Below are 16,302 nucleotides of genomic sequence, written 5' to 3'. Positions count from 1 at the left end.
ACCCAAAACACCTCTTATGGATAACAGAGGGTGTGTGTACGTGCACATGTAGATGTATTTTGAACTTCTTTCGCGCCATACGCAGCCAACCGTGCCAATCAGAGACCTGAAACGATCATGATCGTCGCATTCGACTGATCGCCAAAGTAAATGCGTCGGATATGGGGGGGGGGGGGGGGGGGGGGAAGGATTTGTTGAACTTCCTGGAAGGTTCAAATGGGTCACGTGGTGAGTTGGCAGCCTCTTCCTCCTCCTTCAGCCCCAATCACTCTTACACAGCCACACCCACTCTGCCACTAGCCCTGCTTACACGGTGAACGGCCACGCTCGCTATCAGATGTTGGCGCCGCCTACACGACAAGCAAACCTACATTTTTTTCATTCAACAAGCGGTGAAATGTGTACATTTTAGGTGATTTTTCTGTTTTTTTATGTGCTGTCAATGGTGACCGGGAAGATAACACCGTTTAATCACGAGGCTCCCCAGCAATGCCAACTTAGGGGCCTCCGATCTGCGAGCCACCGGGCCACATCTCCCCCTGACATCATTTAAACCCGTTTCCCGTTCCGATTGCGTACGTTTACATCATCAAAATGAAATCGATTCTGAACCGAATCAAAAGTAAAAGGACAATGCGGGAGGGCGTGTGGCACAGTTTTGGCACTCGTGTCGCTACGGTTTTCTGCAGTGAGTGCAGTTCAACGTCTCTAAAAACAACGGCACTACGCCTCTCTAATCAAAATTAACGCTAAACCGCTTGCGAGCGTTCAGAGATTCAGCAATGAACGGGGACCCACCCTGCAACTTGCAGACGTCTCCTAACGGGAAAGGGTCGGCTGAAGCTTATGCTGTGCTGCGTGCGTGAAGCGATCTCAATGTGTGAACCCCCAGAACACTGAGCGGAGGCGATCGGAGTTGCTGGCGAAGGGAGGGGAGGGAGGGAGCGAGCGAGGGGACAGTGCCGGCAACCGAACCCCACGTACCAGCTGCTTGCCCCGCCACACGGCGGCGTGGACGTTCTTGAGCGATCCGTCGTCGTCTTCAAACACCTCGGCCGACCACACGGCGCAGTTGGAGTGCGTCCACTCGTCCTGCCCGATTCCGAGCAACCTCCCCGCCTCCTGCAAGAGGCCCGTCGGTCGCATCCCCCTTGTTAGCCGCTGGCGGTCGGACCTTGTATTCTGGAACGGCCCTTCCTTTGCCAACATTAGGAAGCCGCTGGGAGCTGTGCACTTTTAATAGTAACAATAATAATTTACAAAGGGCCCTTGAACATCTTCTTGGTTCTTTCGGTAAAGTCACGTAGAAGGAAAATAATTAAATAATAAAAATAAAGCTTAACTTCAGACTCTGCCTTCTCGACAGACCTGTTCTCCACTTGAAGATGGCTGCTTGCGTTGTGGCCGAAACGTCGTGAGAATTATTTTATTTTTATTATTTTATTATTTTCCTTCTACGTGACTTTACCGAAAGAACCAAGAAGATGAATCCCTGCAGTCACGAAAGCTTTAAATCGGCCCTTGAACAGTCGTACTCAGGGCGCTATGCATGGAAAGGCGGCAAAGAGTTTAACATCAACCAAGGCGAGAAGAAGTGAGAAAGACGTTTTAAAATAAGTCAAGAGAGAGAAAGCTATTTCAAACGGATACGTTTTTATTTGAGATATGAAGATTTGTAAGTGTCTTTCAAGTCATGACCTCGCAGGCGGAAGGAGTTCCAGAGTTTTGGTGCCGCAATGGCACTGTTACGATCTTGATTTGAAGCTTCCGTGACTGCAGGAATCCATACTCTTTGGTTCTTTCGGTAAAGTCACGCGGGTAGAAAAATCACAGATCGTGACGTTTCGATCGCAACACAAGCGCCCGTCATCAGGTGGAACAGATACAGCAGGAGAACAGATACAGCAGGAGACATAGACTGTGACATAGACTCTGTGACTTTACCGAAAGAACCAAAGAGTAAGGCACTGTTACTGTTCCTAATATTCGTTGGCTAAGGTGTGTCAAAGAAAACTATCGACTGAAAAGCCGCAGAATAATGGGGAGCAGTGCCCCACCTAAAAATGTTATGAAAAGAATAAGAAATTATATGGGGGTGCCAACGTGCACACTCAATGAAAGTGCCTGGCAGGCGATTGTGGAAACACCATCCAGGCCATCGACCACACACAGTCGTGCAATCCCCCCCACACATCCAAAACGAAGCCATTTCCAGGACGACTAATCTGGACAGACTCATACATTGGCTATTCATCGAGCAATACGCAAGACCGAGACAGAGTCATGAGAGAGAGAGAATCTCAGCGGAAGAGAGTCGCGGGTTTTTAAGAGTGTGCGGCGCGTACGTTTGAGCTCTGGTCGCCGTAGCCGAGACACAGCATGCACTGGCGGTTGTCCTCCTTGTCCACCGGGACGTCCACCTCCATGGCGCTGTCGCCGCCACCGTCGGCTCCAGCTGCAAGACAGGTGGCAGCACACGCCCGGACAGTGTAACACAACCCAAGTTAAATAACGCTCCGAACAGACTAAAATTTATTCAACTAAACTCATTTTTATTCTACCAGGTCCTTTGGCCCACTGAGCTACATAGCTCTTTTTCAGAAGCGACCTGGCCACATATGACAGCTCAGTGCAGTAGCTTATCACGGGGATATGTATACCAGTTAAATACTCTAAACGCATGTTTTTAAATGTGGAGGGGAACATGGATAAATCAGAGGAGGTCGTGGGATCGATCCCGACCCTGACGCCTGTATATTTGGAGTTTGAGTGTTTCTCCCCGTGATCGCGTGGATTTTTATCCGGGCCCTCCAATGTGTCCCTCGCAATGTAGAAACATGCATTTAAGAGTATTTGGCCGGTGCTATAAATTCCCACGTGATGGCAAGCCACTTTGTCGAGCTATTATTTGCAGCCAGGTCGCTTCTGAAAAAGAGCTAAACAGCTCAGTGGGCCTTCCCTGGTTAAATATAAAATAGTTTATAGTTTAGTTTTATAATTGTTTTTTTACCCTTCTATCTGGCAACAAAACTGACACCTTTTTTACAAGGAGTCATGTTTACATAGACCACAATACCTGCGGTCATAATGCAAACAAAAAACATAACCAACCCATGTGAGCCTAGTCTCACATGGGTTGGTCCAACCCATGTGAGACTAGGCTCTAAGGAAAGCTGTCTTGGGTGTGGACCAAACAACTTCAAGGACAGTGCATACATTATCAGAGTTATGTTTTTGGTTTGCATTATGACCGCAGGTATTGTGGTCTATGTAAACATGACTCCTTGTAAAAAAGGTGTAAGTTTTGTTGCCAGATAGAAGGGTAAAAAACCAATTATCATATTTTTTACTGGCAAATGAGGTTCCAATGGAGTTTAGTTTTAGTAAAAAAAAATGGGCCCAGAGGGTTGCCCTTACCGCCGTCGTCCTGAGCGTCGGTGGAGGCCTTGCGACGCGGCGCCGGGACGATCTTCTTGAGGAGTGGAGGCTGACTGTGGGGGGCACCGCCCGCGGCCAGCGCTGCCCCCTCCCCTTCGCGCTCACGCCACTGCGCGTAATCGTGGTCCGCGGAAGGGGGCAACACGGCGTTGGGCAACAGCCCACTGGGCGTGCGCGGGAGAGAGGGAAGGAGGAAAGAACGTCGGTCGATCGGTCACGTAGGGAGCGCAAAGTTGTCGAAAATAGACGCGAGATGAAATCAGAATATATATCTCTTTACCCTGGAGAAATTTTATGAGCTATAGATGTCCATTCGGGGCAGGTCAGAATTTTAACGGGTAACCCACTGAGCTATTAGCTTCTTTTTCAGAAGCGACCTGGCCACAAATAATAGCTCAACCAAGTGGCTTATCAAGTGGGCATTTATAGCATACAAATAACCTCAAAAGCGCGTTTATAAACGTGGACGGAAACAATTGCGACGACAATGAAGCTGAACATTTGTTAGGCGAGTCGCTCGGCACACAGACCCATCGATTAAAACCAGACTCTCACAACCCTGCAGCGTGAGATTGTTTAAAGTGGGGGGGGGGGGGGTATTAGTAAAACACTCGGGGGGGGGGGGGGGGCGAGGTGAGGCTCGACAAAGGTATTATTAAACGAGCTCTAAAATAATGTTGAACGCTAACGGGAATGCTCACGGCACGATCCCCTGTGCATGAGGAAATGCTGCGAGAGCCCATTCTGAACCCTTTTCCGTTCCGTTGACGTCTGCACGTTTCTAGGGTGGGCGTCACCGCTCGCCGGCGAACCTCGGAAACGACGCGCAAGCGGTTCGGCGTCAATTTTACTAAGAGAGGCGAAGCGCCGCTGTTTTTAAAGACACTGTACTGTACTTACCGCAGAGAACTGAAGCGGCACGACTGCCGCACTTCCATGATAGCTGGCATCAAAACTGTGCCAAACGCACTCCCGCGTTGGCCTTTTACTTCCGATTCTGTTTCGATTCGATTCTATTCCGATGACGTAAACGTACGCCATCGGAACGGAATCGGAAGAAAAACCGATGACGTACATGCAGGTACGTCATCGGAATGGGAAAGGGTTAATTGCACTATAAGATTTTACAAGGGGTCGGTGATACCTTTACAATCCCCCCCTCCACCCCAACCTCCCCCACGCAATGCAACTCACATATCCTGGGTGCGATTCTGGTCCCAGAACCTTGATCCTCGGATGTCAAACCACGGGAAGACTTTCTCCATTTGCTGTGGGGCGGACGATGACACAGATGTGTCGTTAGTTCACACATGACACAACCGCAGCAGCAGCAGCGGTACAACGTCATTCAGGGCGGGCTTTGCATTCAGCGTACCCCGAGTGGAGCCATGCTCTGTCTCTCTGTGTCAACCTCTGTCTGTCTTTCTCTTTCTCTGTGCCTGATTAATGTCTCGGTTACATCGTTTCTCTGTTCTATTCGCACCTCCAATTAGCATGGTTGGCCAAAGAAGTTCAACATACATAGTCACTGGCAGAGCCAGTGGGGGGGGGGGGGTGGCACACTCAAATTGATCTCGCTCTGTTGCTATGTAGAGAATATTCCCTTTCTCTTGTCATTTATTTATTAACAAATTTTAACCTGGTAAGGCCGACAGACCTGGCATAAATCATATCTCAATGAAGCGGCTTATCACGTGGAAATTTATAGCATGTTTCTCAATGTGGAGGGAAAACCGGAGGACCCGGAGAAAAATCCACGTGACCACGGGTAGACAGACATGCAAACTCCAAATATACAGGCATCAGGGTCTGGATCGAACCCATAATCTCTTGCATGCGAGGCAAGCTAGTTAACATCTCGCCTAGTACCCGACTAGTTCGTATAAAAATGCTCGCCACGATGGATAATTATCGTTCACGGGGGCCATTTCGAAGCGGTTGACCACATGTGGCTTGCGGGCCCATGGGAAATGAAGCCGTGGTTCTGCACTCCGGCCTCCAGGGCCAGAGATCACCCCGCACACTTGGTATGAAGATAGGGAAACTGGGAAAAATCGGTGACCCGGGGGACGCGCGACTAACCCTGGTGAAGAGCCCTTTGAGGGTCGCGGCCGCTCGCTTGACCTCCGGCTGCGTGACGTCGGCGTCGCACTGGAGCACCCTCGTCACGTCGTCGCAAAACCCCGTCTGGCAACGTCAACAGCAACAAAATGAACATGACAGAGCGGTGCAAATCCCACACTGCTATGGCAGGCACAAGAGCCAATGGTCGAAATTTTCACATTGCTATGGTGGGCATAAGAGCAGATGGAGGAAATTCTACATTGTTAAGTGGGCACAAGAGCCAGTGGTGGAAAGCCTACATTGCTGTGGTGGGCACAAGTCTTTCAAAAGGAAGACAACTGTTGACTTCCCACACAGTGCTACTCATCTGATTGACCCCAGAGGGGTGAAAGGCTGGATTGAACCCCGACAAGGATTTTAACTCACGACTTTCTGATTGCGAACCGCACTCGGTCAGGAAGCTTTTCGTTACCGTGGAGAAAATGGCAGTTTGGATACCTATGGCGGGTCCAGACACTAGCATAAGAAACGATACATTCTGTCACTATAGGAGGCCCTTTCTGTGACGGAATTGACTACTGAGCGCGCGAGACAATCACAAACATGTCGGTTGTTGCCAGGTTGTCAAAAATATATCCCTCTGGAACCCAGATTTGTGCAGCCAAGATGCTTGCAGTGAGGAATAAAATATATTTTGTGGGCCATGTGAAAGTGGTAAGGGTTTTACAGTTGGATCTAAGATTGTTTTTTTTTGTCTCGTTTTAATCATCTCAATCATGTTGTTTCTTTCTGCCCAGTATGGAAAGTTTTGTCCACTACATTACCCCCAAACACAACAATGACACATCATTTAAGTTCCATTTGTATAAACTGTAAATTAAGCATTTGCACACTTACAATTCGTTGCATATACCGTGAGCGTAAAAAAAAATCGGTTTCAACCCATTTTTACGTGACGTGCCCAGTAAATCAATTGGTGAATTTTTGGGAGCAGGCATTGTGCTCGGATGCCTAACCAAGCTGTTGTAGGCCCCACGCTCCAGCTTGCGCTTCACCCCCTCCAGGTCCGTGGGCAGGTCCTGCCGCTCCGTATCCGTGGCGACAGGGCTGTCCGCAGCGCCGGCTGGGGTGCCCGATTGAGCTTCGCTGGCCTGCTTTGCTTGACTGTAGAAATAGAGGGTAAAAAAAATTAACCCGTAAAGTTTTTCACTATAAATCCTTTATATGCGTGGCCGCTAGAGTCCTCTCGTCCTCTGGCTTGAGATGGCTGCCACCTATGGGTCAGATGATTGCCTGCCACCATTAAGCAATTGGTAATTAAATATAAAAAAAAATTGTCCTAAAAAGTGTAAAATTTTGGAAAAAAATTTCACGAACATTAATTGTCACGCACAACGAGTCTGTGTGGAAAATGTCAGCTCGATTGGATCACGGGAAGTGGGTTAAAAAACGACCGAAAGATTTGCACGGTCGTAAGCAAGCAAGCGAACTTAATATAAAGGATTAAAAAAAAACCCGTACGTGAGGCATCCGTTATTACGGTCACTCGACGGGGATTGACAATCGTAGAGTTAACGCTCGGATCATTCGCGAGAAATATCTTCGTGTAATGGAAGAACCGTGCTTTGAAAAAAACACAATTAATGCAATATATTTACGTGCATGCTGATTTAATCGTGAGCTGCTCCTCACTCGTCGAGGGTCGGTGGCTTAGTGCCGTAAAAATGACCGGGACACCCAAAAGCTAAGTTGCAACCCTGCCCTGGTTATCCCAGGATTGTTCTATTACTGAGAATTTTGGCAAGTCTTTCTGGGACATCAAACGTCCTTTTTTTGTTCGTGGCATAATAAAACACCAACACAAAGCATTTAACATGCAGTTATCCCCGATGAAGAGATGTTAACTCCCTCGCCTGGTATACAGGAATGTCGTGGGTTCGATCCCGACTCTGATGCCGGCTGTATCTTTGGAGTTTGCATGTTATGCCCGTGATTTCGTGGATTTTTCTCTGGGTCCTCCGGTTTTTCCCTCCATATTTAGAAGCAACAGGCGTTTAAAAGTATTTGGTTGCTATAAATTTCCACGTGATAAGCTACTTCACTGAGCTATCATTTCTGGCCAGGGCGCTTCTGAAAAAGAGCTATGCAGCTCAGCGGGGCCTTACCTGGCAAAAGAAAAAATAGTTTCGTTTTTAGTTTATTCTGGTGTCGCGAGATATTTTTGTTGCATCAAGGAGGTGACAACCCAACCCCAAAAAGCGCCGGTGGCTGGGCGCGGCGGTTACCCACCTGCCGGTGCCGGTGCAGGCTGGCGGAAACGCGCGAGGCCGCGAGGGCGCTAGCCACCAGCTGCAGGCCGGCCTGTAGTTCGGCGGCGAGCGCCACGCTCCACTCGGCCGGCCGGGACTCGGTGCAGCGCACGCACGTGTACACCACGCTCTCGGGCAGGCTCGACAGGATCTCGTACATCTCGTCTGCGCACGGCGACACCAAACAAAGACAAAGAAGCCACCGCCCCCCCCGTAGGGCCTATTAACACACCTTTCCCGACGTCTGCAAGTTGCAGTGTGGGTCCCGTTCACCGCTGAATCCCGGAACGCGCAAGTGGTTCGTGTTAATTTCATGAAGAGAGGTTGTTTTTCAAGACATTGTGATCACCGCCGAGAACTGTACGGACACGACCGCACTCTATGGTAGCTGGTGCCAAATTGTGCCACACGCCCCCTCCCACATGGCCTTGTGGGAGCCTCAGTACCGATCAAGTTATTTTATTTTTCTTCCGATTCCGTCCCAATGAAGTACGTGGACGTCATCGGTATGGGAAAGTGTTAACAGACTCATCTTCTTGGTTCTTTCGGTAAAGTCACGTAGAAGGGAAGTAATAAAATAATAAAAATAAAACATAATAAAACAATTCTCACGACGTTTCGGCCACAACGCAAGCAGCCGTCCTCAGGTGAAAACCAGGTCCGTCGAGGCGACAGAGTCTGAATGAAACAGCACACGGGCTTGGAGCATATATATAAGCTGGGCGCATTGACAAAGGAATTTGCATATCAACAGGAATTTAGCATATTTATGGGAAATGCAGGAATGTAATTAGTACTGCATATGCATGTGCATTATGCAGGATTAACAGCATCAAAGGGAGCTGCAGTTACTGCTGCTGCAGCAGTTGCCGCTGCTGCAGCAGTTGCCGCTGCTGCTGCAGTTTCTGCTGCTGCTGCAGTTGCTGCTGCTGCTGCACTTGCTGCTGCTGCTGCACTTGCTGCTGCTGCTGCACTTGCTGCTGCTGCTGCACTTGCTGCTGCTGCTGCAGTTGCTGCCTTATCCATTTTAATATAACACTATGTATTATTCTACCCACCCTAATGTGTATCATACTGCTATATGTTTACTGTACAATTACGACACCATACATTACTCTGCACACTGCACCATGCCAGTGAGTGGAACGTGGTCTGAAAGTCACCGTTAACGTGAACACAATCAGTTAAGATCCGAAATGGTTTATTACGTCCTTCCAATGATTGCTAAGCCAGAATCCATCTTCTCGGTTGAAATTGTCTCTGTGTTTGTATATGTGGATCGCCTCATGAACGAATCTCTCATGATAGCCAGATGGCTTGCAGAGAACCTCTGTCTTGGAGAAGTCTCCGGTTGTAGCCAACATCTTCATGGAGAAATTTGAGACGGACGCCATCCAGACTGCCACTCTACGCCCGACCTTATGGAAGAGGTACGTAGACGACACTTTTGTCATCTGGCCACATGGCCGGCCTGCTCTAGACCAATTTCTCGACCACATCAATTCCATACACCCAGCCATCAGATTCACCATGGAAGTCGAAAATGATGGCAAGCTACCCTTTTGGATGTCCTAATCAAAAGGAGACCTGATGGTTCAATGAGCCACTCTGTCTACAGGAAAGCCACCCACACGGATGCTTATCTAAAACCGGATTCCCACCACCATCCATCCCAGAAAAATTCCCTCATCAAGACTCTATATCATAGAGCCCAATGCATCTCCGACCATGAACACATTTCCAGTGAACTCAAACACGTACGCCAAGCTCTTAAGGCTAATGGTTACTCCGACTACACAATCCGCAAAGCCATCACTCCAACCATCAAGAAGGATCCTGTTGAGGAGCCTTTCAAGACCATCACCTTACCCTACATTGCTGGGGTCACAAAAAAGATCTCCAAAATCCTGATTAAACACAAGATCCAGGTCCGATTCAACACAGTACATAAAATCCGTGATCTGGTCCCGTCTGTAAAAGATGTGGTTCCAGACATACAGTACCCTGGCGTCTACAAACTAAGTTGCCTCTGTGGTAGCAGTTACATTGGAGAAACCAAACGACATGTCTCGGACCGCATCCGTGAACATAAGGCAGACCTGAAACACGGTAGGACAAACACCTCAGCCGTGGCAGATCACTGTTACAATTCAGTGGGCTCACATGACATTGACTTCTCCAAGACAGAGGTTCTCTGCAAGCCATCTGGCTATCATGAGAGATTCGTTCATGAGGCGATCCACATATACAAACACAGAGACAATTTCAACCGAGAAGATGGATTCTGGCTTAGCAATCATTGGAAGGACGTAATAAACCATTTCGGATCTTAACTGATTGTGTTCACGTTAACGGTGACTTTCAGACCACGTTCCACTCACTGGCATGGTGCAGTGTGCAGAGTAATGTATGGTGTCGTAATTGTACAGTAAACATATAGCAGTATGATACACATTAGGGTGGGTAGAATAATACATAGTGTTATATTAAAATGGATAAGGCAGCAACTGCAGCAGCAGCAGCAAGTGCAGCAGCAGCAGCAAGTGCAGCAGCAGCAGCAAGTGCAGCAGCAGCGGCAACTTCTGCAGCAGCGGCAACTGCTGCAGCAGCAGTAACTGCAGCTCCCTTTGATGCTGTTAATCCTACATAATGCACATGCATATGCAGTACTAATTACATTCCTGCATTTCCCATAAATATGCTAAATTCCTGTTGATATGCAAATTCCTTTGTCAATGCGCCCAGCTTATATATATGCTCCAAGCCCGTGTGCTGTTTCATTCAGACTCTGTCGCCTCGACGGACCTGGTTTTCACCTGAGGACGGCTGCTTGCGTTGTGGCCGAAACGTCGTGAGAATTGTTTTATTATGTTTTATTTTTATTATTTTATTACTTCCCTTCTACGTGACTTTACCGAAAGAACCAAGAAGATGAATCCCTGCAGTCACGAAAGCTTTAAATCGAAATGTTAACAGACTGTTGGGGCAAGTGCTGTTAGCGAGCATCTATGAAGGACGACACAGCACTCGAGGGGGTAGGTGGCCAGCACCACGCCCGGCTGCCTTTGTCTCCCCAGTGGCGATGTTTACACACACAGTGCCGGGTACTCATTTGAGGCTGAGTTGACCTAGGCGAGGCCCAAGACCGGTTCAGATATTCGTCACCAATGCTCACCGTGGGCGGGAATCAAACTCGGGTCGCCGGGTTCGTAGTGCGGCGCACTAACCGCTGCAATATCACTACCCCAAAGCAACACCACAGCCACGATGGGGGTAGTCACAGAAGCAAGGGGGGATCAATCGGAAAACGGGGGAGATTTCTAGGGGAATTGAAAGGCTACTCATTTATATTTCCCGAAATTATGTCAGTCCGTTCGTTCATCCGTGTGTTATCCGTCCATCCACCCATCAATCTGCTGTCTGTTAACAATTCATCAGTACATTTGGCTCTGTTATCCTCCTGTCCATATCTGTCTGTCCATTATTATCTGTCCGTCCATTATCTGTTCATCTGCCCATCCGAGAACGCTACACATGTTTTAAAAACTACTAAAGTGCTACACCGATTGCTGTGAGACTTTGCTCGCAGATGACCAATACCAGTGTTTGCTGTGCGCCGTGTTTGGACAGCACGTGCAAGAAAATACTGAGAGAAAAGAAATGCGTGTTAAAATAAACGAAGGTATTGCTGCGAGTCAGCATAACTTATATTATAATGGTAATTTGAGTGTGAGTGCAAACATGCACCTCTCCATGCCTCTTTGCGCATCTTGCTGCGACGGGAGGGAGTTAAATAACCTTAAAATAACCTTCATTCACGAACACAGCACCCTCGTGTGTGAAACAAACCGGGAACAATCCCTTGCGGCACCCACAATGAAGCCTCAGGACACAGCTTCTGCCCCACCTCGTGCCCCCCTTCTCCTGCGGGGCGGCCCCCACTCACCGGAGAGGCTCTCGCACTTGGCGTGCACCCAGCGCTCGCACTTCCCGCACTGCATCATCTTGCTCTCGTAGTCGTCGTCGTCGTAACATCGGTTGCACACGGGGCAGAAGTTCCCTGCGAGAAGACGGTGGAGGGAGCGAGTGAGCGCACAGGAGCTCAGTCAAACAGCGATGCGGCCGGCACCCAACTCTCGCCTGTCGCTTTTAAAACCGGCGATTCAAGTCCTCCAGCTCTCTGGGAGTGTGCGATTCTAAGCACTTGCGTGTGTGTGTGGGGAGAGGTAGTGTAGCGGTCAGTCCACTGCGCCATGAACCCCACGACCCAAATTAAGGTTCCCGGTCGCAGCCGACAATCCGTGATGAATATCTGAACCGGTTCTGGGCCTTCCCGGGGTAGAATCGCCATGAAGTGAGTAGCTGGTGCGGTGTATAAACATCACCACTCAGGAGACAAAGGACGGCCAGGCATGGTGCTGGCCACCCACCCCCTCGTGTGCTGTGCCGGCCTTCATTAGGTGCTCGCTAACAGAAATTTACCCAAAATTCTGTCAAGGCTTCAAGGGGGACCTTTGTATTTGTCTTGCATGCAGACCCAAGCGAGTAGGTAAGTAAAGATTTATCGATTTCAGTGGGCCTTCAATGCAGTACAACACAATGTGAATTCTAGAGCGTCGGAAATGTGACTGCATCTCAAGACGGGAATATTTCACTCGTGAAAACATATCCACTTATATTGCACGTGGTGACAGCGGCACACAGCTTGGCTCCCGCAGCGGAAAAACCACCCGGCGCCACGGCCCCGGCGCTACTCGGCCGTGCAGTGGAACCCGGGGGAATTTTTTTGAGTATATTGATGATATTGGATGTACTCTTTGGTTCTTTTGGTAAAGTCACGTATAAAGATAAAATAATAAATTAAATATTTTTTTCTTAATTCCTGCAGTCACGAAAGCTCCAAATTAAAATTGATATTGGATGTAGTTTATATTTAAGTTTTTTTTACGTGGTGGTTTGGCTGCTGCAGCTCCTTACTATTAAATGTCCCTCCCTTTATTACTGCTAATCCTACTTCCTTCCTTTATTACTGCTAATCCTACATAATACACGAGCATAATATGACTTTGAGACCTCCCCACCACCTACACATTCCACAAGTAGTGACTAATCCCATATCTGCATTTCCCATCAATATGCTAAATTCCTCTGCTGATATGTAAATTCCTTTGTCAAGGCGCTCTCCTCCTCTAACCCAGCTTAAATATACGCTGCCAAGCTTGGTGGTGTTCATTCGGACGCGGTCTTTCCGACAGACCTGTTCTTCACCTGAGGACGGCTGCTTGCGTTGTGGCCGAAACGTCGTGAGAATTTTATTTTATAATGTTTAAATTTCATCATTTTATTATTTCCCTTCTACGTGACTTTACCGAAAGAACCAAGAAGAGGAACCCGGGGGGGTTGTAATCGTGAGCCGATATGGATGGCCGCGTCAACAGCTCGTCTGCGAAGGTAGAAATAAGACCGCTTGTGGGCCACCGGTTCTGGCGGTGTCTGGCAAGCGCTTCACCTTTGTCGAAAAGCTTCCCGCAGTCGTGGCAAAGCGAGAAGTCGTGCGACCACTGCGCGTCCCAGCCCTTGCCGGGCGTTGTGGCGCCGCAGCTCTTACACTTCACGCACTTGGTGCACACCTGACCGATACACGTGCGAGCACACGTACACACACACACAACCGAACCACAATGAACAACACGCCCCATCTCGTCAGAAGCGACGCAGGTATGAGCCTGGTTAGTAACTGTCTCAATGTTACCAGGTAAGGCCCACTAAGCTAAAATTGCTCTTTGCTCAGAAGCGACCTGGCCACATATGATCGCTCGACCAAGTGGCTTATCACGTGGAAATGTATAGCGGCCAAATTCTCCAAACGCGTGATGTTCACTCGAAATGTGGAGGGAAAAACTGGAGAACCCGGAGAAAAATCCACGCGACCACGGGGAGAACATGCAAACTCCAAATATGCAGCAAGTGTCAGGGTCATGATCGAACCCACGACCTCCTGCATACCAGGGAACGTGCTACCGCCGGGCTACGTCATCGCCCTGTTAGCAGGTGTGGTTGCGGTGCGCGTGTATGAATGGTGAACTTCTTTCGCACTGTACATAGCTAAGTGTGCTAATCATGGGTGTGGGGGAAGGACAACAAACTAAACACAAAAAGCAGTTCTAAAGAAATTCGTTTTCAGTATCCACGTACCCAAACACGCTTGCGATTCGTCGGTTTGCTGGGGTAGTTCGGTCCGAGACACTCCGAGTGGTAGGTGTTGTGGCACTTGTCGCACTGGAGAAGCTACCACACGCACAAACACAAAACGATATTCACGCTGAAGGAATACACGCGTCATTTACATGTTTCCGCTCTGGTTTTTACCCGACATATGGCCAACTGAGCTTTCGGAATCATACAACGAGAAGGAGAATTGATTAAGTTCAAAGTTCAAAGTTCATGTATTAGGTATAGCCCTGTGAGCCATTCGGCTCTTGAATCGGGTGCAACCGCAACAAACAAAAAACATGAACAAGAAAACATCTTAAAGTGACTATGTGCAAACAGAAAATCCAAGAAAAGACAGCAAAATATTGCAGAAAAAAATCACCGTACACCACCCCTGTGCAAATATACCAACAACAACCACGAGACAACTTAATCTCGCAGAGCGTGTCAGAAAACAGGTACAGGAGATATCAACGCCAACTAATTCAACGCTGGCGTCAATAAGCGTCGACATCCAGAGCCCCCCTGTCGGTGGTTGAGGGGAGGGAGGGGAGCGAGCCGGCGAGCGAGTACCCGGTTCTGACGGCCGCAGACGTGGCAGAACTTGCAGCGCCGGCACACCCAGTTCTCCATCTCTCCCTCCAGCGGGCGCTCGCCCTCTCCCAGGCAGAACGAGTGGAACGCCTCGCAGCACACGCGACAGTACACCAGCTACGGATAGACAAAAGTAAATATCCCGCTCCGTCCCGTAACCTTAAGCAGCAGACTGTTGGCGAGCACCTATTAAGGTAAGGATGGCAATGATTGGTGACCATATTAATGATGGTGGTGGTGGTGATGATGGAAATACTCAACTGGGATTGCACGTAGTAAGATCGCCCCAGACTGTGAAACTAGTGCAGACTGCGTCTGTGAAACACAGCGCCTTCGTGATAGCCTTGCGCTATTAGAATGGCGCGAGTACAAAATGTTTGTTGAAATTCTTTCGCACCGTACGTGGCCAACCGTGCTCATCGGACGAGTACGGTGGCAAAGATGATGATTTTGGTTTAGGTGATGATGATAACGACGACAATGAAGATATTGGTTGGGATGCAATGATGACGATGAGTATGATGATACTACGATAGTGATCGTGATAATGACAGGGTCACCGGGGTCACGGGATCATTCGCACCTCGTGAATGCCACTGCTGGCGCACAGGAAGCAGATGACTCGCGGTGCGATCACCCCGGAGGTGAGGAGGGAGAGGCCGCCCATCCTCCACACGTTGTCGATGTCGCAGTCCTCCTGCGAACGCAACACGCAAATACGTGTCTAGCGTCTCGCCGCTAACCTCACTGCAGCTCAGTATGACAATAATCTCCCCCCCGCCCGCCACCACAACCCCACAATTCAATAGGCTGTCGCAATTCAGGGTGTTTCGATTTGATTAAAGTGTCGATCAATTTTAACACTCTCCAACTAAAATAGAAATAGTGAATCACAATAACTCTCATAACCACAATGCGATGTGAACAGAATTCAGCATAGAGTTGTGCGGCTATTAGGGAATTGCCCAATGGAAAATTAAGACAACCTGCTTACAGTGTTGCCCAAAACGTGGCAATAAAAAAAATCCGCTGTTTTAATTTGCTTTCTGATGGCATCATTACTTGTGACATTACAAGATGACGTCACATTGAAGAGGCCAGGTTACCGACTGATACAGGCGGTTCCCAGAGGTCAGTAACCAAACGGTAGGCCTAACTCCAGATGGTGGCAGTGATGACAGAACTACGGGAGCAGTCCTCGGGCGGTCGCACGTCGACTTTGCAATAAATACGAGATATTCTAGGAGACAAGCGACAGCGAAGAAGTGACGGTAACAAACGGGCAGTGCACGAGATTACCTCTTGAACTTGAACAATAAACTATTTAAACTATATTCTTGGTTCTTTTGGTAAAGTCACGTAGAAGGGAAATAATAAAATAAAAAATATATAATGTTTAAAACATATAAATATATATGGTTTATATATTTTTTTTATTTCCCTTCTACGTGACTTTACCGAAAGAACCAAGAATATGAATCCCTGTAGTCACGAAAGCTTTAAATCAATATTTAAACTATGTTTAGTTTTACCAGGTAAGGCCCACTGAGCTACATGGCTCTTTCAGAAGTGACCTGGCCACAAATGATAACCATGTGGAAACTTATAGCAACCAAATACTCTAAAATGCATGTTGATTCTAAATGTGGAGGGAAAAGCCGGTGGACCTGGAGACCACGGGCAG

General features: G+C 48.4%; 1 protein-coding gene across 1 annotated transcript in view; it reads right to left on the bottom strand.

The window, feature by feature from the left end:
* LOC133342080 (histone-lysine N-methyltransferase 2A-like) overlaps positions 1-16,302 on the bottom strand; it is a 72,131-nt gene that overhangs the window by 25,355 nt on the left and 30,474 nt on the right. Inside the window, exons 12-23 of the mRNA XM_061551005.1 lie at positions 15,202-15,315; positions 14,598-14,735; positions 14,007-14,099; positions 13,321-13,441; positions 11,758-11,871; positions 7,753-7,976; positions 6,519-6,656; positions 5,521-5,625; positions 4,633-4,706; positions 3,418-3,602; positions 2,346-2,455; positions 985-1,122 (exon numbers count right to left, since the gene is read on the bottom strand). Of these exons, the coding sequence (XP_061406989.1) occupies positions 985-1,122; positions 2,346-2,455; positions 3,418-3,602; positions 4,633-4,706; positions 5,521-5,625; positions 6,519-6,656; positions 7,753-7,976; positions 11,758-11,871; positions 13,321-13,441; positions 14,007-14,099; positions 14,598-14,735; positions 15,202-15,315 (1,554 nt within the window). The remainder of the gene's footprint in view (positions 1-984; positions 1,123-2,345; positions 2,456-3,417; positions 3,603-4,632; positions 4,707-5,520; positions 5,626-6,518; positions 6,657-7,752; positions 7,977-11,757; positions 11,872-13,320; positions 13,442-14,006; positions 14,100-14,597; positions 14,736-15,201; positions 15,316-16,302) is intronic.

Source organism: Lethenteron reissneri, chromosome 13 (genome assembly GCF_015708825.2).
Source record: "Lethenteron reissneri isolate LAM-NWPU_2019-01 chromosome 13, ASM1570882v1, whole genome shotgun sequence".
NCBI lineage: Eukaryota > Metazoa > Chordata > Hyperoartia > Petromyzontiformes > Petromyzontidae > Lethenteron > Lethenteron reissneri.
Note: the sequence above shows the minus strand (reverse complement) of the source record. Positions and strands in the feature narration are given on the sequence as shown.